Below are 24,301 nucleotides of genomic sequence, written 5' to 3'. Positions count from 1 at the left end.
AGCAAATGCCTTCAAAGCAAAAAATCTGATACTGCACATACCTTATCCAAGTAACATGAAGCACCACACTGTTTCCAAATCAAATTGCAATTAATTGCCTTTTAACTACTTGGACTTCAAGTCCTATTCTCACTTGTCTTCACTTATCTTGAACAGGTGTATTGATAATATTTGCTGCCTTTGCCCTAAGGAGGATGGTTAATATAAAGTGAAATCATCAACTCATGGCTTATGAGTTTCATATTTACAGAATTTTGGTATCTATTAGAAAAGTGGTTTTATAAAATAATACAAATTTTGTAGGAAAATATCCCTACAGCACAAACTGTTCAGGTGAAATATCTACGAATGTATGAAAATTAGAATGAAAACTGTGTCTCCATCCTGCTTTAGGTTGTGCAGTATTATGTGCCTTCCTGCTGTGACTTCAAAGAGGACACTATGTAATACAGAGCAACAAACCAGTTCTCAAACTCTAATCCTCCTCTATTATTAAAAATGTCTGTAACTAAAAAATTAGGTTTTTTCCATATATATTGGGCAACATACTTTCATAATTTTTATCTTCTGTTACATGTATGTTTAATATGCCTATTTATATAAGACTAGCAACACCTTTGTGTAAATTTTAAAAAATAAAAGCTTACTTTGTAACTTCAAATCATCTGAAACTTGACAGATACTCTTATTCTACAGGCATATGCTACCCCTATACCAAAACAATATTCAGCAACAAGTCATTGTATCTAATATGCACTGGGTGCTCCAGTCATGTGTTCCTGTTTATACTGCATGCATTCCTACATCTTTTTTTTTTTTTTTTCAATGATCTAGCTGATTTAGCTACAAGATAAACATGGGAGCAGCTCCACAAATAACTTAGGAGTCTCCATTAACAAGACCAATGGGACAATTTTGCCTCCTGCTGCACTACAGTCTTCCAACAACACCTCAACAGGACACATTCCTTCATACAACTTCCACACCCTTCCATCTTTTCAGACAGCCTGTCACACCTGAGAGAAAAGCAGCACACAACCTCCCTCTCCAAGTCCTTATACACATCCTGAATTCCCACAGGGACCTGAGCCAAGCAGTTCCACCACACAAAGAGTCCAGACCATGCTGTCAGCTCCTCAGCCAGCTTCCTGGAGCAGGTATCTTTTAGAAAACACAACACTATTGTTCCCTTAGTATGACTTGAAGGGAAAATTAATTTTTCCATACCAACTGAGGCAGAAAATGCCAACAGTCCTTTGGACCTCTCTTTAGATTGCTTCCTTCTATTAATATCCATCTGGTGACCCTTGTACTGGATTTAGGCAGTCACAAAGAACGCACTGAACACTCAGCATTTATGAAGAGACTCAATATCTCTGAGGTTATTACTAAAGTTAGTGTGAAAGACAATAGCATCAGCAATAAATCAGTAGTGATAAAACACAGCTCACTTAAGGAACAACAAGAAACAAAATAAAGTTGTCCTGAGCAATGTTAAATCTTTAAGATTTTGCTAAACTCATCAATGATTAAACAAACAGGTTACATTATCTGGGAGAGCCAAATTACTAAGTCTCTAACACTATTATTCTTTGTCTTGTTTCCTGTAGACTGACAGAGTATGTGATCCTACTGGTTTCTTCTTGCCTTATAATTTATGAATCAGAAGAAGGAAACACGTGATCACTAAAAGGTATTAATTTGTAGATAATGCTGAATGCTTAGGTCTGACCCACACAAACAATTTGCATATTTCAAAAAGTAACCTAGTATATTCATACACACTAGTATGTTTTGTATTTCCTTTACAGAAAAGAGGGCGGGGGGGGGAAGGGTCTTGCCTAAGATTTGAAGAAGAAATAATGTGAAGATATAGTTTTCAAACTTAAGGGGGGGGGGGGGAAACAAAAACAAAAAAAAAAAACAATCAGGAAGAAGTTTCATTTATGTTTTGTATTTTTTCCCACAGACAGAAATCAAAGCCTTGCAAAAATATGATATTTTGATATTTGACAAGACAGAATAACACACCTAAGACATAACTGAGCAGCAAAGAAAAAACAGACAGAAGTGTATTTCCCAAAGGAACTGTTCTCCAGTTATTTAGAGATCACAGATGGGGAGGAAATGACTCCAAACAACAGTTCAATCATCAAAACATGGCAGAAAGGCTAGGGATGAAGCCAAATCACCAAGCCTCATATAAAAAAAAAAAAAACATAATGCAAGCTTACTTTAACAAAGTGTTGTATGTTTCCTGTGTTCATTATGCGGGTAATGCAAAAGATGCTCTGGTAAGACCTGATGGTGCAGTGAACTGACATAATCATCCTTTTGCTTGGCGTGTTTGTAGACAAGGTGAATAGAGCATACTGCACTTGTCTGACTGCCTTTGCTTCTACTGTTACAGCACTTATGGAAATTCCCTTGACATACCCATGCATAAAAACGAGCTAGACAGGTCTAGAGTCACTGAAAAGGCAAATCTGTAAAACAAACATACACAATCTACTTTTTATAACTCCAAGAGGGTTACCGGTATTAATACAATGGATATTTGTTAATTAAAACTTCTCACTGAACAGCACTGACTGATGAAGGAGATTACTAATCAAGCATTCTCCTTCCAGTTTCCCAAAAGGAGAATTTTAAAAAGTTATGTATCAATCTACATTATGAAAACCATGCTGAAGACAAATTCTGGTAAACATCAAGACAGTCTTTCAAGGCTGTTAAAAGAAACATGTCTGATTTATTCTTATAATCAGTAATTAATTTCTGTTTCATCAAGGATTGAATTGAATTTATGTTTGAACTATGCCAAATCTGTAAAGTTATATTTAATAACTGGAAATTCTAATAAAGGTTTTTGCTTTTTCTCAGTCAGCTAAGACTGTAATCAGTAGGAAACAGTCCATTTCAGAACTTCAATGGAACTTCACCCTGGATGGCTTGTTGATACTAACCAAGACACTGTTTAATTAAATAACATATACATGTTACAAATAATTATTTCAAGAGAATAACCAGGGAACCTACATATAATATGGATGCATGTCCTCTGATTGAATCATAACACTACATCTTCTACAATGCTCCTGTGAAATTTTCATCTCTCATACTCCATTTGCTCTCCAAACTCCCACTGGGGTCAGCTTCCCCCAGTGCTGTTTAGCTATCCGTAGTGCAAGAGATGCTCCATGGAGCCACGGAAAAGCCACCTCTGGGAGGCACTGATGGCACTTCTAGGCAGAGTCTCACAACCTGGCTGGAAGAAGGTCCTGGCTTCTAGTTACACAAACCTGTCCATGTCCATCAGGCACATCAGTTAGTTCTGATATTCCATTAGAACAGTTTGGGTTTGAAGAGGGAAGGTTTCAGGGTCAAAGCACATACTTAAAAAATACAGTATTCTCAGGGCTACTTTTCTTTTGTTTTCTATTGTCAAGGTTTCTGTATACTTTTATGTAGGAATACCTTTTCAGAACGTTCTAGCATCTCATCCAAGAAGTGATAACAGTAGCTCCAAAAGGATTTTAAGAGTAGGAAGAACTTAAATTAGAAGCCAATTCATTATACTAAGATTTATTAAAGGAAGTTCAAGCTACTATACCCATCTTCCCTAGAATAACTTTAGGACTTAGAATTAATGCCTAAAACCATTATTTTTATGTGTATTTCAAAAACAAAGTAAGCACTTCTTACAGAAATCTATATTTGAGGAATAGCTTTAATTAAACAAGTAATTATCATATAAACTCCTCTCTTCCAAGCATGCATGAAAAGAAAGTGCCAACAAATTCAACAATAAAAGCACTGCAAGTTGTTTCACGTATCAAATCTATCTCCTGTGAGAAGTGGGATTCTGCTCATAAGCCTAGTACAAATGCCATACAGGAATTGGGCCTAGCAGCCCAGAGAGGAAAGACTGACAAGGCACTGCTCCCAAATGCATTCAAGAAAGCAACCAGGGAAAAATAAAGAAATCTACCTACTACTGCTTCAGTTTTGCAAATCTTGAGTGCCTCTTAACACAACCACAGGTGGTTAGTACCAGCATTCACCCAAGTAACTTTTAATTTATTAGCTTCCTCAAGGTGAGCTTCCAGGCCAAACCAATATCCCCGGAATTACATCAGAAAAGTGAATCCTTCCCCTATGACTTAAGGGAAAAAAGACTCAGATTATATGGTATTTTAAAATGTAAACATTACACTAGTTTGAATTAGTCTAGTTCAAATCTTTTTCTAGTTCCAATCCCCCTGCCATGTGCAGGGACACCATATATACTGATATATATGAAATCAAAAATAAACAAAAATATTGATATTTCCTCTCCTACCTCAAAGCAGGCAACTATATACTTATGTATGTCTGCCAAAACCAAAAGATAACAATTTTGTCAGATACATAAAAAACACTGACTAATTTAGCTCCTTATTGACAAAAAAATAAACTCTATTTGTTCTACAACCCACCACGTTACTGCCTTGAGAGAAATGATGTTTTTTTTAAATTCTGAAACACACTCTGGAATTCTACAATCAAATACTAAGAGAACTGAGGGTATATACGTTTTTATTCAACTAAATTATTTCAATGCTTAACACTTCACACTGCTTGTTGCAGTAAATTAAACAGCAACAGGAATGGCATTCCTTCAGTCAACACCCTTGACTTTACACAGGACTACCTAAGTCTACCCATCACTTAATAAAATAGATATGTGGTATTGATTTTTCCATATTTACTTTGATGATAATAATTAAATTTTAAACCAGCTTAGACAGACTCTTTGATAATAGATATTTTTATGTGTCTATAGACACATACCAAGCCATTTTCTTAGCTGTAAGCAGTGCCTCATTTGACATAATTTTCAACTTTTTTTTGAGGGAGGAAACGAAATTCACAGTGGGTATCCTTTTATAAATTTTTCTTGGATATCTTATCTTAAACATAGGTTAAAGTCAAATTATAGAGATCAAAGCTTCAAAATTTCACTTTGACCACAGTTAGAAATTGCAAAGGTTCAAAATGAAAAATCCTTTATAAGGTTCTCTTGAGAAAATCCAGAAGCTATCACTGACCAGCAACATGGCCTGTTGAATAAGGCTGAATCAAAGATACGTGAACTTTCTGATTCTCCTCAGATTTTAATCTCTCCTCGTGCCATCCCAGTGTTCCTCTAAACAAATCTAATTCCTACTAAACCTCTTCTAATGACAAGTACTATCACAGCCTATAGATAATCTGACAATATACACAAAGCTACTGCATGCAACCATCAGTTTCACATAATTTTCAGTATGATCCATTTAATACACCTAATTTAAAATGTTCAACCTAAACTAGTTATCAATATCTTCATATTCTAAACACAGTGGCACAAAATACTGAGTGATTCCACCTCCACCTCCAACTAACAAAATCATTGCCATTCCTATACTGTGACATGTAACAAATTCAAAGAATCACAGAATGGGTAAAATTGGAACCTGAAGACTACAATGGCTCATGTGGTCTAGCCTCCCTGCTCAAGCAGGGCAATCCCAGAGCACATGGCATAGGATTGTATCCCAGAAGTTCTGGAGTGTCTCCAGTGAGGGAGACTCCATACCCTCTCTGCGCAATCTGTTCCACAGCACGGTCACCTGCAGGGTAAAGCAGTTCTTCCTCACGTTCAATTGGAATGTCCTGGGAATCAATATCTGTCCATTGCCTCTTGTTCTACTGCTCAGCACCTCTGAGAAGAGCCTGGTCCATCCTCTTGAAACTTATCCTTTAGATATTAATCATGTCTCCTCTCAGTTGTCTCTTCTCCAGGCTGAACAGCCCCAGTTCCCCCTGCCTTTCCTCATAACAGAGATGTTCCAGACCCCTCATCATCTTTGTAGCCTCCTCTGAACCCACTCCAGGTGTTCCATGTCTCTGTTGTTCTGCGGAGCCCAGAACTGGACACAGCACTCCAGGTGAGGCCTCACCAGGGCTGAGCAGAGGGGCAGGATCACCTCCCTCCACCTGCTGGCAATGCCCCTCCTAATGCCCCCCAGCATAGCACTGGCCTTCTTGGCCACCAGGACACGCAGCTGGCTCACGGACAGCTCGTTGTCCCCCAGGACCCCCAGGTCCTTCTCCACAGCGCTTCTCCCCACCAGGTCAGCCCCAGGCTGTGCCGGTGCCTGGGGTTGTACTTCCCCATGTGCAGGACCCTGCATTTGCCTTTGCTGAATTTCAGATGGTTCTTCTCTGCCCAAAGTAATCAGAAACCTCCCCTGAAATCCACTTTTCTGACGACCATTTCCAGCTTTGACAAAGAGCTACTAGAGGCAAGCCCATCAATCGGTATGTGAAGCTGCACAAGTTGGTACTCAACTTACCACTGACAAAAGTTTGAAGCTGTCTGACAAGAGGCGAGCAAAAGAGAATACTACTATTAACTGCATGGGTGAGCTCCTGTATGCTTAAAAAAACATTTGAGAAGGATGAGCCAAAGTCTAATACAGAAAGAACTATAATGACTGCAGAACATCAGTAGCAGCTGTAGGCCAAATACAACAGAGTGAATCTCTGTGTGCTGTGCCTAGACCATGTGGCATGTCCAAACAACCACAGCTCATGAAGGGATGTCTGAACTACTATCCTTTAAATTCTCTGAGTAAAAAAAAAACAAAGACTTTCTCCTACCATGTCACAGCAGATATTAACCATGACAGTGGGGAAAAAAAACCCAAAAAACTGTAACAGCTTCTTTCAGCATACTCCAGCATTTTCCTAAGCTTCTTTTTATTTTGTTCATGTACCAACTTTCCTCAAGCTTTCTACAATAAGACCCTTTTGCCACTTCTTAATGATCTTGACATAATTCTAATAAAATAACATTTTATCAGAGTGAAAACGAAGTAAAAAATAGCAGTATGAGCCAATGAATCCTTATCAGTCTGGTTGAAGCTAAGAAATAATGTTGGCTCATTCAGACTGTAAGCAGAACTTTATATACATTAATTGCCTGAAGAAAAAGATTGGTCAATTACACCAAATAAACCAAAAATAAAAACAACACATTCGATTTGACTGTGAGACTGTAAAACTATCCCCCAACAGGCAGTGTTTACTGTGAATGAAAGGAAATGCAATTACCAAGATACATTAACACTTCTCTAGGTAGTAGAGAAAACAATGCGATCACTGGTCCAGCGAATTAACATCAACAAAAACATATTGAATGACAGTGCTTGCACAGATGTCCTTCTTAATCCCCCCAGTTCTGGGATAACAATCTTCTCTAAACTTACTCAATATCTATTAGAATAATAGCTCCTCTCTCGTGCACGTAGGAACTAAGGTGAACGAAGAGAGTTGAAAGTCAGGAAATGGCGAAGCTCTTCAAATTACCACACCCCCAAACATACATTAAAAACAATACATATACATCAAAATAAAGTACTTTTTAAACAAAGCTTGAAGCGATGTTTACTCTTATGCAGAAGTAAAATAACTCCACTAGAACATAGTTTCAGCTGATATCAACATAATTAAAGATTGGTTTTCTTATATTATCAACAGGACCACTTTGAACACCTGTTATTAAATAAAATAATCCATTTAAAATATACTGTTAGTATACTGTGTTGACAAAGTTAAAAACCAGGGTCTACCTAAAAACCAACACCAAGAGTCTACATCACAATTTTAACATCATTGTAACTATTTGAACCGTCAAACTAGAGACATCCAAAACACCTGCTTTTCCAGGCAGCATGCTGTCCCAAAACTAACATAACTACAATGAAGTTTGACTACTCAGTTCTCTCTGTTTCCAATAAAAGTTATAATTTTCCACTGTTTATCAAGTTTCAGAAAGGTTACGAACTATCAGAACATATATCTGATGACTGATGAATATTTTAAACTGCTGTCATGAAAGACTCACTACCACTTCAGTGACTGTAAACAAATAAAACGAAGTTTCAACACAAATCATCTATGAGTCTACTTTGGTTCAGAGGCAACTAGGCAAGCATTCATGAATTTCATGCCTCTGGGGAAAAAACCCCACTCTGACTCAAAGGAAGAACGATTGCACTAACATTGTTCCAGTGCAACTACCATAAAAGAAGCAAGAGAAAAGGACACACACAAAAAAGGATATTTTTTGTGAACTTGTTTGTTCTGTGAAAGATATGCAGAGAAAATCAGACACGAGTGCAACTATCAGAGAGAACCAAATGCGTATCATAAAACAAAGCAGAAAGCAGTGATTTTTCCATGTGAAAAGTGTATCTGTACACACTTACCCATCTGTAAATCTAGACAGCAATTTCCGTAAGTAGATGTCTACACTTAGAGACCCTCTCTCACTCACTCTAGTCCTCTATATGATGGTACACATATTTCTTCACCGTAAAAGCACATGGTATAATCCATAGCACTTACAGTCTCAGGAATTTGAATAAAAAATGCTACCAATTTAAAATTGAAGATAATTTTTCTACCCTCCAGTCCAGAAAACTCACTCCACTTGAAAGTCAGGCTGTGATACTTCTTATTCAGGTATCACTTCCCAAAGAGCTACTGCAACTGAAATTCATCTAAGCCAACTGTTTGGAAAACTCCTGAAGAAGCCTATTTCTTCATTCCTTACTTCTTAGAACTTCAGAGAGATATATAATTACATCAAGTAAATCTGTACGAAGACATAAAATTCATAGTACTAGTAGACAATTCTCATTATCCCAGGTGTTAAGAAAGTAGGGTAGTGCCCACAGAAACAACAGGGTCTAGCATGCCACAAAAATCTGACAGCACAGGCAAAAATAATTGAAGTGGCAAAAGGAACATAACTGAGAGGCAAAAATGCCCAACTGAATGATAAAATTTTTGCTCTTAAATTTGCAAGGAGTCCCAAAGCCAATTGCAGATACAACCAGAAAGAAACGTTTCTTCAGAAATTTTGCTTGAAGCACCTAGGCCTGCACCAGCCTACACAAGTTTCATAGGCAGTGTAACTATTAAGAAAAAATCTCTCTTGAATCAGTAGACCCAAAACTTTCACTTAAGGCCAGCAGGAGATTCAGCTGACAGGCACTAAACTCCCTTCAAATCTCACGTCTTAACTTACTCTTCAGGCATCTGAAATGCCTGAGAAACTACACAACATGTGCGTGGTTACCAGCAGCTCTCTTAGAAAGAAAGGGAAGGCACCTCGTGGCGAGTTAAGCTAAGTAAGCAGCTATCTATCCAGTTTTTACATGCAGCTGCAGCTATTACAGCCAGTTTTTACAGCCGGCTGCAGGCTGGCTGAGCCTGTGAAGATAATGCAGGCGAGACATAGCACAGAACACATAAACCTGGCTAGTACTTAATTAATCCATTTCCACAGTAGAGTTAGGAGAATCTGTGCTGTCCATGCTGGGTTTTATGCTTCTGACAGTTTTATTGTTCCTTAAGTTTTATACCCTACATTAGTAAATGAATTATAAGTGTAGAGGGGCAGAGGGCAGGTCCACCTTCAAGAAGAGAGCTAAAGAAGTATATGGACAGCCTTTCCCAGGAGACAGTAACAGAGCAGATTTTGACTTCCTACCACCCAGAAGATAGAACCAACCTGAAAAAGGAGGGTCATCTGGGCCCATTAAGAGTAAGCAGCCTTAAAATTCTACTGCTGGCTTTTTAACTTCACAGTGCTGTGACACACTAATATGGCTACAGAGGGCATTAAGTATTTAACATCTCTAATACATGAAACGTAACTGCATATATGGCATGCACTATTCACTGAATATATGTGTGAATATGTGTGGTGGTATGCTGACAAAATATTTACTGCCACTTTAAAAAGTCTTTCAAATATTTCAACAAACCCAGTACATCATTGAATATGTCTGAAAAGCAAGAAGGCCTCCAAAGATATAAAACAAACAAACCAAAACTACATATTTATTTCATGCTTCTTGTGAGATCTAGGAAGTTTCTCTCCTCCTCAACCTGCCATATAGCCATACATTTATAAAAGGTATTTGTATGTCTTCACACAGTTACAAACCAAATTTCAGTAAGAACAGTGAAGACAATTTGGAAAAAAAAAAACCTCAACATGTCTCAGTAGAAAAATCTGTAAGTCCTGTTTCAATTCCCAGTTAATGCTGTGTAAGCGTGAAAAATTATTTACAAGACAGGGATAATAATGATAAAATAACCCAGTATTTTCAGCTACCCCAAGTAGGAGACACAAAGAATAGATATTTACTGCAGGAATAGTTTTTCATTTATGTCAAACAGGCCACTTGCTTGTCCTATTTTAAACTTTCTGCCATTAAACAGACAGCTTTCTTTCTTTTGAAAAAAATCAAAAAAATCAGACCATAAGTAATTAAAGCTTAGTAAAAGCCAAATTTGCTATGCTTGCTTTGTGCCACCTTTATAGCCAGCAGAAGAAACATTTTACACACATTCTCCAAAGATAATACATACGCTCCAGGTAGTTGCACAGTCAGAAGCTTGTCAATTTAACACCACACCTGGTATGTCTCAAAATGGCATACAGGGTACTAGTTACAAACTTGCATACATTTTTTTCTTATCCTGGTGATAAGGACATATATTTAACTGAAAGAGCCAGCATGGCACAAAAAATGACCATGACGTGAAAACCTGTCAAGTCTTTTGCCCACTCATGGCATAACCCTTTAACTTCTACTCAGCATTTACTATTTCCAAGCCTTTTTTTCCCCTCCTGACAGTAATGAAAATGCTACAAAAACAAAAAAGGCCATTCCTATAATAAGAAATATCAAGCTTCCCTGTTTTAAAAAAGGTACTTATGCCAACCTGTCCCTTTAAGAACACCAAACAAAATAGGCTATCTTGAGTTGCCCATAAAAAGATTGTCTGTTTCCAATAAAAGGTCGAATACTTGAGAGCAAGCTGGAAATGTCTTTAAGGCGGAAAAAAAGTGGAAGGTAGAAGGGCTGGAAAAAACAGAAGCTCTTAAAAACGGAGGCAGAGTACTATGCAGCGTCTGGTAAGAAAAAGCACCACCGAGGGCCTGGCAAGGAGAGGCTCTCGGCTGCCACAGCCCCAGAGCAGCAGCAGCGGGAGGCCGCGGTCCCGACGCTTTCCCAGGGCGCTCCCGCCGGGCCGGGCCGGGCCGCGCCCGCTCCCGCGCACCTGGGGCGGCCTGCCTCACCTCTGCGTCCGGCGGAGCCGGCTGCCCCGCCGCAGGTGGGGCAGCGTGAAATTGGAAAGGAGCGTCCAAAAACTGGGATCCGACATATCCATTTCTCTGCGTTCGAAAGCTTAATAACTCACTGCCATAGTACGACGAGGAAGAGGCGGAAGGGACAGGAGCCCTGGGAAAGAGAGCGAGAAGGCAGCCAGCCGCCGAGGGGGCGGAAGGAGAGCGGAGATAGCAGCAACCCGAACCCCAGAAACTTTTCCGTGCGGCTGCTCCGCGGGAACCGCCCCGCCCCGCCCGGCCATTGGCGGCCGCGCCGCTCCGCCCGCCCACCGCGGGTCAGCGCGCAGCCGGCACAGCCCCGCCCAGCCCTCACACAGCCCCCGGGCCGGAGCCGCCCGCCTGCTGCGCCCGCTCGGGCTGCGAGCTGTAAGCTAAGGCCAGGGACACTCGGTGCCGTGCATGGTGTACCTGTGCCACGACCGGGCCGTCTGCCTCTCCCGGGAGAACTGATGGTACAGGTACGTAACTGCCGTTTGTCACACCGGCTACCTGCCACTCCAGACATCCGGCGTTTGCCGCGGAAAGCCGGGACACCCGCCTCCCTCCACTGCCAGCTACCTCTTTTGGGAAAGCTACACTGAAGCACAGGCTGGCAAGAGAAAGGTACAGAAAAGCTCTGAGTACCTTTCCCACTCGAAACAATGACCTAATCCGTCAGGTACTTTGACTCATTTCTTCCCCTTCTTCCTTCCAACTTTTTTCCTTTGCTTCCCTCTCTGCCACTCACCAGCTGCCTCCCAACTCAGCTCTTATGCTTTCTTGACACCCACCACCCAACATTCCACCTTCACTCCTCATTTTAGCCTCTGCTGACTGCTGTCCTCAGTCTTTTCACACCTAACTCCAGCACCATTCTCCAGCCCTCTCCTCTCTCCCTCTGCAGCTCTGTCTAGACTAGTATTTTTCCTCACATCTCTGCAGTACGCAAATAAAAGTGTTTCTAAAATTACTGCTCTACTACCTTGTCATTCCATAATGTCTTAACTCCAGATGTTGAAAACAATGATGGTCAGGTAATAGAAAAGGATACTGTGGATTCAAAAACTAGGGGGTTTCTTTTAATGCAGTTAAAAATTTCCACTTGCCTTTCTGTTTGAAAGTCACAGAGCAGAGCTGGCAGGGCTCACATGACACTTGGGATGAGACAGTTCTCATTAGACAGCTCTCACTCTACTTAGCACCGAAGGCTTTAATAAAAATCTCCAGCAAACACCATTAACTGTCATGACACAGAAAACATCAGGGTAACATTGATCAAACACTTCTTTAAAGGCATATAAATTTTGGAAGAGATCATTTCCATGTAAGAAGGGAAAACAGCCTCATCTAGGTCTCAGGACAGATTTTCTTGTACAAGAAAGGCTGAAATAGGTGCAGAAGCTGGTACTTGGGCTGATATCCATTTCTGCTCTACAGGAGAGCACTCCTAGCATGACTGCTTTTTTTATACCTCTCCATTAGCACTGTGTATTCACATCTACTGCAGCCAGTAAAAGGAAAACTCTCATCCATTTATTTTCACTTCAAGGCATGCCTGAGCATACTGAGCATGAAGGTTTAAAGGTTCACATGAGGGCAAGCAGAGCTGGCAACACTCTTTCCTTAAAACTGCCTAAGAAGAAAAATCTCAAATCTCTACATAAATACCAAGAAACACCTCATTCTCCATGAAGTTCATAACTTTATCTTCTCTGCTACATACAAGTTTTTTGCGTGTTTGTAGAAAGAACTGTACATAATCATGAAACCAGAGAATTATACATAACTGATGTTGTGAACAGCGCTGGCTAAAGATTAAAAAATAAGTCTTCCACCTATCACACAGGAGAAGTTTCAGTGTCCTCACTGCCCTTCAGGTTCTCCCCTTGCCTCTAAGAGGCAGTTAAGAGTAACAAAACAGTTCTGGTCCTATAATTCAGTTAAGAACATCATTTGTGGGGTGACCATGGAACATGGAATTCAAACTTTATTTCACATTAAGGCCAAAAATTACTAATCTTTTCTGTTCCAAGCCCAGGACTGAAACTGAACTCACTAATTCTTTTTGAAAATCTCTACTTCATCAAAATGATGCGAAGTCTCCAATTCTGAAACATATCCTTAAAGCCTTTAAAAATTAAGCAAGACTTAGCCTATCATAATGTTGTCAAAGACCCACTATAAAAAAATAAGATTGGTGCTTGCAAGTAGAGAAATCCTGATGGAATTAAACATTAAAAATGTTTAACCCTTCCGTGTACAGCCAGACATGAGTATACCGAAAGCCTTACACAGATTTCACTATCTGAAAAGCTGGATTTTGCAAAAGCAGAAAGAAGAAGAAAAAATAGGATAGAAGAAAGGATAAATTCTAGGCAACTCTTTCTGTCCACATATATATAGCAACAGAGGGTATCATAATGTCATGGTTTTAGGAATAGTGTTGCCCAACTTAGTGCTCTCACTGAGACTCTACAAGCCATATAGACACTCACTTCCCTCTCCCCCTTCCCCCCATGCACCTGCAGCAGGATGGAGACAAGAATTAGAGATACAAAGCATAAAGATCACAGGTTTAGATAAGAACAATTTACTGGAAATGACAAGATTAAAAGCTAACAGTAACAGCAGCAATAATAAAAGAATGTACAAAAAAAGAACTATTCACATCTGAATTCTCACACCCCTGAGAACACCTGATTACTCCCTCCACCAACCCAAGAGACCCTTTCCCCCCATCCCCAGAAAGCTGCATGAGGTGGACCTTCACATCCTAGCCATGCCCCCTTCTGGCTACTGCAAAATTTAACGCTGGCCAGAACCAGGATACATATCAATCAATGGTGAGCACTGTTCACTTCTAACAGTGATAGTCAAATCCCTTGCAACTCAGTCTCTAGATCTTCTGCAGACTATTCACAAGTTATAGCTTCCCAAATTCCATGACCTGTAGATCCAAACACAACTTCACCAAGGTTTTCTGTGCAGCATTACATGCACACATAGTCCTGCTATTCAGTCATATTGTTTGTAGCATGGGCTTGAAAGCAAGGAGACTTTAATAATTATTTTTATGAAGTACTTGCTGGACATATGCATATTAAGGCACTACAGAGACTTTGACAAAGGTATGAAAATGAAGGGAGGAGCTGTAAGAAGTCCAGCATCACCCCACAACAACCTTTGACAAATTATATGCTTCATAAAGCAAAGCAGATGCCTTATCCTTTAAGAGCCCAACATGTAAATGGTGGTGAAGATTTTTGCAATGCCTGTCAATAAATGACATAGCTTACAAAGCGGTGCCTGCAGTTTGTGACTTTCCCTGACACAGAAATGCCTGATTTCAAAGCAAACACCTTAAGGGAAAGTGAGGTTTTGCAAGCTTATTAGTATTACACAGGACACCTAAGAGGACATCTTCTCTCCCAATTTAGTAAGTGGAATCAGCTCAAGAAGGACATTCCAGGACCAGCCCAAATACAAGGGATACAGACAGAATGAAGGGTCAGGCAGAGAGGCAGGGGCAGCAGGACCACTTCTTTCTCAGCAGCAGTCCCTAAAACTGAAGCCTCTTTCACTATCAATACTGATAATGCTGCTTATCTTTACAAACACAGGATCAACAGATGTATTTTGTCATGTTCTGTAAGCCACTGGAATTTACTTAACTCTGTCATGTAGAATTGGACTAATAAATATGATAATGTCTTAAAAGTATGAAAACCTCAAATTACGAGGAACAGATCTATGTCATACTGATAAATGCATAATTGACAATTAGCTGTAATTTTCCTGCAACAAAATGTTGGCATACTTTCCTTCAGTATCCAACTAAGCAGAATTCTGCAGTTGTCAAAAATAAAGTAACAAAGTTAAGGACCTGCAAACACGTTCTTAACAGCATTTATTGCTTAAGTTATCCTCTATACAGCCACTTGCAAAACAACAAGCAGCTCGCAACTTCATGTCTTAGGAGATGCTTCACTGCAGAACTTGGGTGATGACTTTTATTTATCATTAAGAGTTACATAAGCTAGCATGTAACAAAACAAGCAATAAGGATCATTAAGTTTTCCCTTTTATATTCACTTGAAGTCAAAAAACATACCACTCAAGTCAGAAAAGGTGCTTAATCGATCCCTGCTTTGAAGAAGATTACATTTCCAAAAGCAAACTTACAAAAAGCATCTTTAGCAAAGTCTCATTCAATACATGAGGAAAAAAAATTCAAAATGTCAACATTTACTGCAGTAATTAACAGCAGTAAAAATTCTTCCCCAGTAACTTTTTAATTGTGTAACTCTGATTACTTTGTTTAAGTACTACCATAAAATACTACTTAGGAAGTTGAAAGTGCATGTTTAAAACCACAGTGCCATACCAATACAAAATCAATATTTTGCACATAATATTCCAATGCAAAAGTTATCTAATCTACCATCTTCATGCTGATGGATAATTACACTAATAAACACTGGAATTTTTCACAACATGAAAAATCTTGAGAAGTCACTGTTCAAAGGCATTACAGAATGCTCAAGTCTCAACAATTTTATAGGACAATGTACACTAAATGAAGGTCACTAGCAACAATAGAGACAATAAAGAGTTCCTTAATAACACTAAGACTAGTAAAATCTTAAAAGCATAGGCCTCATACTGAAAAAGATTAGCAAATTTGTGAACAAGGAAAAAAAACAGGTCACCTTGGGGCACCTTCTCTGTTTTCACAGGCTAGGAAGATTATGAAATCACATCTTTTAGCAACAAAGAAATGCTTCTCACTTCATGAACATCTTAGAAGAACAATATATTAGAACTAAGCTAACACATCCTTTGAGAGGAGTTTGTTTTGGTTTAGTTGAGTCTCTTTAGTGAGATAATTATTACCCAATGACTACCAAAGAACTGGTGAAGCCGCTCATTCAATTATTGCTATTTTCAAAGCGTCTTGAAATAGCTGGAAGTTATTACAATGGCTGAACAAAGCTGTCATGCCATAATGCTCCTTGAGAAGGACAAACAGGATATCAGCTGCTACCAGTACTGAGTTCAGGTATGGTAGTTTATTTAGCATGACATGAGACAGTTTGCCCAAAAAGTATTTCAAGTGAGATTTCAAGTCTGATCAACAACCACCTCAGCTGACTATGTATCAAGACATTTGTAAAATATTCCACCTAGCTCTAACAATATTGTAATAAGTTCACTACCACAACAGAAAAAAATTATGCATAAGGGAAACATTAAAACTCACCTATACATTTGAAAAAGTAACTGCACATTAAACATTTCTAGTAGATCATAAAGGGTTATGTTTTTCATCTAAACAAGTAAAACTGGTATCAATGAGCTGGAAAAAAATATGATACCCTTTCTAGAAAACAAGACATAAGAGGTAAGTAACCAGAGGAACAGGTTAATTTATAGTTGGACAAAGCAGCCTTATTTGCATTACAGCCTTCTAGCCATCAAGTCATACCAAAGGACAAAACCACCCCCCAGTCATAATATACATACATATTGCAGAATCTGGAAGGCAGGTATTAGGCAAAAAATGTAGGTGCTATCATAGATAAATAGCTAAATAAGATTTTTAATGTGATGTATAGATAAAAGAATAAATGTCCCTCAATTCTACAACCAGCAAAATCTCTCATGTGAGCAAGGAGATAACTGAGCACTGAGGAGCTCAAATGCAGCTACTTGTGGCATTTCCCAAAGGCTGCTAAAAAGATATGAGGAGTTCAAGAAAAAAACCTATAATCTGAAATATAGTGTACAGCTTGAAAAATTTTATTTATTTCACTTGGTCAAGTCTATCAGAGAACCTTCATCATTCAGCTTGCATTTCCACAGCAGGAAGAGATTTCAACGAGGAATCAGATGGTAAGAACAGCAAATTCTATCATGTCCTCCCCTCACATACAGAATTAGGGGTTCAATCTGTAAGAGGCAGGCAAAAAGCAGCTTTTAATTATTTTCTCTTGTCCATTGTAATCCACAGGGATTTTCCATCACTGTAAATCAGTATGTTATATGCCTTTCTAACTAAAAAATAATCACATTTCAAACAGGCACTAGAAGATGGATAAATAGACCCTAAGTGGTAGACGAAGTCTACAGCCTATTTTATAAAGGTTGTCCAACGAAAAGATCTCACTGGTATATTAAGTGCTTAAGATGCACTAATTAATTATTGTCACCACACTTAATTACAATAATTGAACTCTTGCTCCCCCTAGTGGCTGATGTTGATGTTTATCGCCGTATAGTGACTGCACAGGATTTTCCCTGGGATGTTCAGTGTAAAAATAAGTTAAAGAAATCATGTCACAAAAGAATATTTTGTGGGTGTACAATATATGTCTGCCAAGCTTCCAAGTTTTCTTAGCTGTGTTTATAAATACACATAAACACTACTACTCTAACTAGTTTTGAAGCAATGTGCAAAATATTAAAAAAAAAATCTCCCACTGATCTAGTTTATTATAGCTCATCTAACATAAACATATTTAGGAAAAGCAACGGCTCCAGCATCTCCCTCCATTTCTGAAAGGTTCTAAAATTACGCAGAATATATTTGGAAGTTAAATATACTGTCTATCCATCTGCATCAGGCATCAGAATTCACATCAGGCAACAATATTTTTAATCTAGGATTTTGCTGCCTGTAGTGGAATGAGCCAACCATGCTAACAGCTATACTGCCTAGTTCCTGTAGCCTAGAGATTAGCTTCTCCTTCTGAGTTTATTTAGCAAACCAGCTAATGAGAAAGTGTAGAAGAACCATCTCCCATTTTTATCACTGAATTTTCATTTATTTTGGCAAGAAGAGCAACGTTACTACATTTCAGAAGTGCTGCTTTACGTGGTAAGCAAGTCAGAAAACATCTAAAAAAACGCTGTAATTTTCCAGATACCAAACTTTGACTTCATTACCACAAATGCCAGGGGGTGGGGAGAGGTATACTGTATTAAAAAGTATTAGTATTATTCTATTCTACTTTGATCATTCTTCAAGTACCTTTTTGCCAGCACTTAACAACATCCCAAGAAGATCACAGCATCTTTTCTACTCATTAATTAACCATTTTTGTGGGCGCAGTACCACTGTGTGATATGAAGGCACTATGTTATCCAACAGATATGTAAAGAGTCATACTGAAGTTTTCTATAGTTCTGGGCACTCGTGTGACACAATCACCACTTAAGACTGACTTCATTACATTGGTTTAGACCTTAGAGGTTTAGATCACTCCACAAACTCTACCCACTTAAGATGTTCTCCTGATATCACACACATCCAGACCTATTTTACCAAGCATCTTTTTAAGTCATGGCAAATGGCATTCCTAAGGGTCAAGGTGCAATTCCTAAGTACTTCTTCTTCTTAAGAAAATGTGGATACAATCTTTCTTCTAAAACAGTTACATACTTAGCTATTGCCATCCATTCCGGACCACAGCTGCAGTCAACTAAGCTGTATTTTTTGAGAAAAAAAAAAAGTATTAATTCAAATTGTAGAAAATCCTTTTTTTTCTTTAATGGAGAAGCTTTTTCTGTTTTTTCCACTGGAAAGTTAAAATTTTGTTTCTGACATTTTTAAATGACATCATCTGTATTTATACGTAATCTGTATAAATCAGACTTAAAGCACACAATCTTTCTTTACCTTGTAAAGATGAAAGTATTAATAAACAACTTCTCTTTATTACAGGAAACAGACTACATAAAAGAGTTTGAAACACACATGTTTCAAAAAAAAAAAAAAAAAAAAATACTGTTCTGCCCTTGTAGGTTTATCTGGTTTTGTTTCATTTTTACAAATTTCTAATTGTGGAAAACAGAGTCCAAAACCCACAATCTTCAAAAAGCAATTAAGTGGAGCATTTTATCCTGCCACCACAGCTTTTTGGTTTGAAGAATTCCAAACAACATACTCCTCTGACAGAAATGCTACCCCTTATACAGAGCCAACTCTTCCCTAGGACACCCCTGTGCCACACGCACAGATCTGAGTAGCAGACTTCAGCGATTATCTATTTTTAGTCAAATAAACTAGGGAAAGAAATAAAACTCAAGTTTTGTCTGATAGCTTTTAATCCTGATAGGTATGGGAAAGATGTCATCATGAGTTGTAACTTTCCTCATTCTTAAAACACCTTTTGGTTTACAGGGGAGGTTTAATGAAGGTCAGCACAGCAAAGTTCTCAAGTCTGTCAACCAAAGTCTAAACAAATCTACTCCTGTGATACTGAATTTATTCAGTATAAATGCGGACTTCAGTGAGATGGAAAACTTCATCCATTGTAATATTTACATACTGAATTTGCTAAATGAAAAACCCAAGCAACAGGTCTCTGTCAGAGCAAGGACATTCCAGGCTCCTCTCCAGAACTGGCAAGTAGTGTTTACTTCCTCTATTTTAAACACACAATTTTCTTTAAAATCATGATTTAAATGACAGTGAATAAAAACCAGGTGCCAAGAATTCAGAGCTTTGCAATACATATATACCCAAGAATTTCCCGAGTCTTCCCTGCAGTCATCTGGCTTCATGCTTCAGTTAATCCATGTGATGGATCTGCTGTCAGTAGAACAGTGTGAGATGAAGCACCCATGCAATGCAAGCTGGCAAATTGGAACTCAGGTACACAGGAAGTTGAAAGGGAAAACATTATATTTAGAAGAATATTACGTGGACTGTCCATTAACGCTACCCTTGGTATTTCAATGACCTGAGCATATAGCACTGCAAGTTTATAATATCCTTCAATCACTTTACTGGTCACCCTTAATGCTCTCCTCCTTAAAAGGATAAATAATAAACAATCATAGGTGTGCTTCAGCACACATCTCTGCTTTAAATCTGAATTTCTGAACAACCATAATTACACTCAGCACATACTCTTAAGTCTATGGGGTTTACTAAACAGTTAACTATCAGACATGCAGATGATATAGCTGCCAAACAGATGACTGGAAGCAGTAGAATTAACTACATAGAAAGAAGGGAACTTTACCGAAACAAAATTAGAAGCAAGCATCTAGAATTGCAAGAGGAGTAAAGATTATTTTAGTTAGTCATACTTATGAAAACATGACAGAAATTTCTCAAAATTAAGGACAAAATACTAAAAATTACCTCATGGCTAAGGTGCCTCAGGGTCTAAGACCTGGTGTCATCTAGTTATTTAATCTGTTTGTGCTTCAGTTCTCCCCCTGTAAAGCAAAGATATTTCTACTTCTTGGGAACGCAGTGAAGATAGTTCCAGAAACACCTGCACCAAATGTTCAGATACTAAAAAAAAAAAAAAAAAAAAGGAAAGAGAGAAGTAGACAGTAATAGGGAGATCTTCTTTGGGCTGACCACTCTGCAGATTCAGAGGTACTGAATGATTGAATGATTTCTACAATTCCTGCCTCCCTATAAACAAAGACCATATATGCATTAGTTGAAAGGGATTCAGATGAGTCAAGAAACAGTCTTAAATGTCTCTGATATGCACATCAGGAAGAGTCAGGGAGAACACCATGATGAGTCACAGAATTTCACCCTCCACTTCCTAAGACAGGCAATCACATTTTGGTTTATTTTTGTTGGGACTAAGAGCGCACATCAGCTCTCTCTAACCAGGAAGCTACAGTCAGCACCTGATTTGTCACCAAGATTGTCAAACTATGTAAACCAAGAAGCTGAGGATCAGGACAACGCACATTAGCTGTTTTAGGCCTCCAGCATTCTGAAAAACTCTATCATAGTACAAACGATGTGATAAACCATTCAGTTGTCAAATAACAGTTCAAACCACTAAGTGTCCTAATTTCTCTGATACCAGACAACCTTATTATTCCATTATAAATAATGGAATAATAATTGTATGTAAGTTTATGGAAATATTAATATCCTGATACAAAAGAGACTTATGTAAGTACTTACCACTGCAAATATACACTCTTCCTATACCAGCAATAAAAAACCCCAAACCTACCTCAAAACCCCTACCATGAACTTTAATGAGCCTAAACTATGAAAATATATATAGTTTGTCTCTTTTAAATCATTATACTCACTTATCTCAGTATTTTGCTCCTTTTTTTTTTTTTGGTAGAGGTCTTGTATCTTTTTTAAATTATACAACAATTCAATTTTGCAAAATTTAGTAATAACCTTGCTTAATGTTGACAATAGATTATCTCAGCCTATTCTGTATTCTGTTGTTCCTCATCATCCACACTTGCACACTTCAACATACTCACAAGAGGAGCAGATTCCACAGGTCCAGTGGCAGACTGCATGGGGAGAGTCTAAATGTTTTCTTGGCAAAGAAACAGCAGCATGAAGCTGAAGGTGAAGGAGGCTGCTCATAATGAAATACTGGCTTCAATTGATAAATATGTACACCAGCACTTGCCATCATCCCCTTCTCTCAGGTAGTACACCAATTTTTAGAAATATTTTTAGGTTTTATCAGCTGGCGAAGTTACGCAGCATTTACAGCCTTACAAACTCAACAGCATGTGTTACTATGTACTCGCCAACCAAACTACAGCAACCAGTCTACAGCTTCTAAAACATGACAAGAACTCCTTCCAGTGTTCTGGCTGCACTTCACAGTCCCACAGACGTGTCTTCTACAGTGTTTTTGTTATGTGAAAGTTTAGGCTTGTTTCTGTTACCATTTAAGTAAATTGATAAAAAAATTTTTATCAATTTGAAAAACTGCCTTCCTAGCCAAGCAGTATCATGTCACCCCCATCCAAGAACCTGTCTTGAAGCAAGAGGGGTTTGCATTCAAGAACCCCTCCTGGAGCAAACCCTTCTTTCCTCTTTCAAGGTACACATTCTGGCTGTCAGACACACTAATGGTTTGCTAGGTAACCCTAAAGCTCTAACCTTCCACTGGTTTTGCTCTGCTGAAGCTCAAGCTGCTAACTGCAAACCACCCTCTCTTTTCCAGTCCAACCAAAGTCTTGGTGGTCTCCTTCTGAAGAGCAGAAAAAGCACCCTCCATCACTCATGGCATGAACAGAGGGTGTGCTGTGATTCTGCTCTATGACAGCAGCTTTCTTATTGCTACAAAAAAATTTAACAGGTCTGGGTCATTCCCTCTCAGTCTGTAATATTAACAAGTGGTTTGCCACAGAGAGCCCTGTGGATTTGAACATCAGACTGTTCCAGGACAAGCTCAGCACATCATCGTGCTTATCAAAGCCAGATGTGACAAAATACATCCAAGATATACAGAATCACACAAATACTGACATTATTGTCACATCACACAGGAAATGATTACCACAAGCTGACAAACACACTAGTGTGTGAAAGCTGGTTTACAAGGAGATGTTCAAGTTGGGATCATTCCAACACCAGGTTCCTCAATACTTTCTGCTTCCCATCACTATATTCCAGCCCAGGAGGAACATCCAATACTTTCTAAGAAAAGTGGTGTCCCAGCAGCAGGTGGAAACGCTTCCTCAGAGATGCTCAGGACTACATTCACTACATTCACTATGCGCGTTTAAAAGAGCCCACCTGTATCTCATGTCATACCCAGACCATGCCATGAGGTATCCCTCTCCCATAACATCCAGGGAAACTGCACTCCTTTACTAGCCATGAGATTATTTGCTGAACAGCTCTTCCAATAAGGAGCACTGGCCTTCCCTATGCTAACCACTGACGGATCTCATGGATCAAGAGCAAACCAGCCATAACTAGCATCAGGGAAAAAATTGTGAATTCTCAAATACAGCAGTTCAGTGATGTTCTCCAATTTTTTTACAGCTACAAGGCTTTGCCTCTGGAAACGTACACATGTACTTTCTTTCTGAAACGGTTAGTTGCAAGCAAGAGTAGAAATAAGATCTCTGAGAAACAAAAGGACTGAGAAGATTTCTACTTCTTGGGGGCTCAGTCATACACTTTTTAATTCCTACTTACCATTTTGTTTCTACAACACTCATTTTTAAAAGGTTTTCAGAACTCTGCAGCTGTGAAGCTATCACTTGTACAGTACTCAAGAATAAGCAATTACCAAAGCAAGGCACCCTAAGGGATCACCAACTTTCAGTGCAAAGCAATTCAGCCAGCACAGCAGTGGAAACAAGTTGTATTGTGTACAACAAAAATAATGAAACCCTCACAAAAGGCCACTGCAGGGACAGAAGTGTGTTTCCAATATACACCTCCTTCTGCATTCTTCACTTAAAATCTTTGAGAGTCTCAAAGCATTTCCTCTGCTGGAGCTCTGTGTTGTAGGGAAGGCTAATGCACACAGCGCTGGTTACTGTTCTGTATCTATTTTTATCAAGGTGTGATAAAATTATGCAGATGCAACATAATGCTGCAGCGTTGGCACTGAGCAAGGCTGAGAATTTCCATCTCAAGAATATAGCTGCAGGATTTTTTCTCTGGCATCTCATACAAGGACCAGCTGAAATTTGTCACTGTACTGCAAAAGGACTGCAGAATTTGTGATTTTTAGTGGAATTACCTCAGGAAATACTTCTGCTGAAAGTGAACCACTGACATCCCTATCAGACACAATTTTCAAAGGAAAATAGAGGACAATTGGCAGGTTAACCTAGCAATTTCTCTATATCTGCAAGAGCTGATTGGCAACAGATTACAGTCACATTTTGGACAGTAAGTGGACTTTAAATTCAAGATGTACTAAATGCATTCTTATAAAATCAGATTAAGTCAATTTTGAAGCCATACTATTAAAGTTTGAATTGTACACAGGCTAAGAGCAGTTGAGGCTCAGCACGTTTCAGTCATTTCTAACAAATATGTCGCCTGACAGGCAAAGCATAGAGTCACATAGCGACTTACGATAGCTGCTTGCAGGTAACTTACCTGTACATGAAACTCCATACTATGACAGCACAGGAAGAGAGCAGACTGTCCATTTTCAGTACATTTCAAGACCCACCTTAAGAGTTATTTTCATATGCAGAATGCAGATCAATTGTTCAAGTTTTAACCACCTCCTTGAACTGCAGTGATTTCCTAATACCACAGTGCGCAGTACTCCACTCACCTAGGCTCTGTGTGGCCCCAACAGAACTCCC

The 24,301-nt window shown here is 38.8% G+C and overlaps 1 protein-coding gene across 16 annotated transcripts in view; it reads right to left on the bottom strand.

Moving 5' to 3' along the window:
* The window catches only part of MAST4 (microtubule associated serine/threonine kinase family member 4), a 278,548-nt gene that overhangs the window by 90,584 nt on the left and 163,663 nt on the right, over positions 1-24,301 (bottom strand). For 2 of the 16 annotated variants that reach the window (XM_072922416.1, XM_072922417.1), the window contains exon 1: positions 11,189-11,327. The exons of 13 other annotated variants lie outside the window; for them this stretch is intronic. In XM_072922416.1, coding sequence (XP_072778517.1) covers positions 11,189-11,280 — 92 coding nt within the window. In that variant the 5' untranslated portion in view covers positions 11,281-11,327. Of the gene's footprint in view, positions 1-11,188; positions 11,399-24,301 lie in introns of those variants that run through there. One more of the 16 variants, XM_072922420.1, reaches the window with a different exon arrangement.

This window comes from Taeniopygia guttata, chromosome Z (assembly GCF_048771995.1).
Source record: "Taeniopygia guttata chromosome Z, bTaeGut7.mat, whole genome shotgun sequence".
Lineage (NCBI taxonomy): Eukaryota > Metazoa > Chordata > Aves > Passeriformes > Estrildidae > Taeniopygia > Taeniopygia guttata.
The sequence above is the reverse complement of the archived record's forward strand: the minus strand, read 5'-3'. Positions and strand labels throughout refer to the sequence as shown.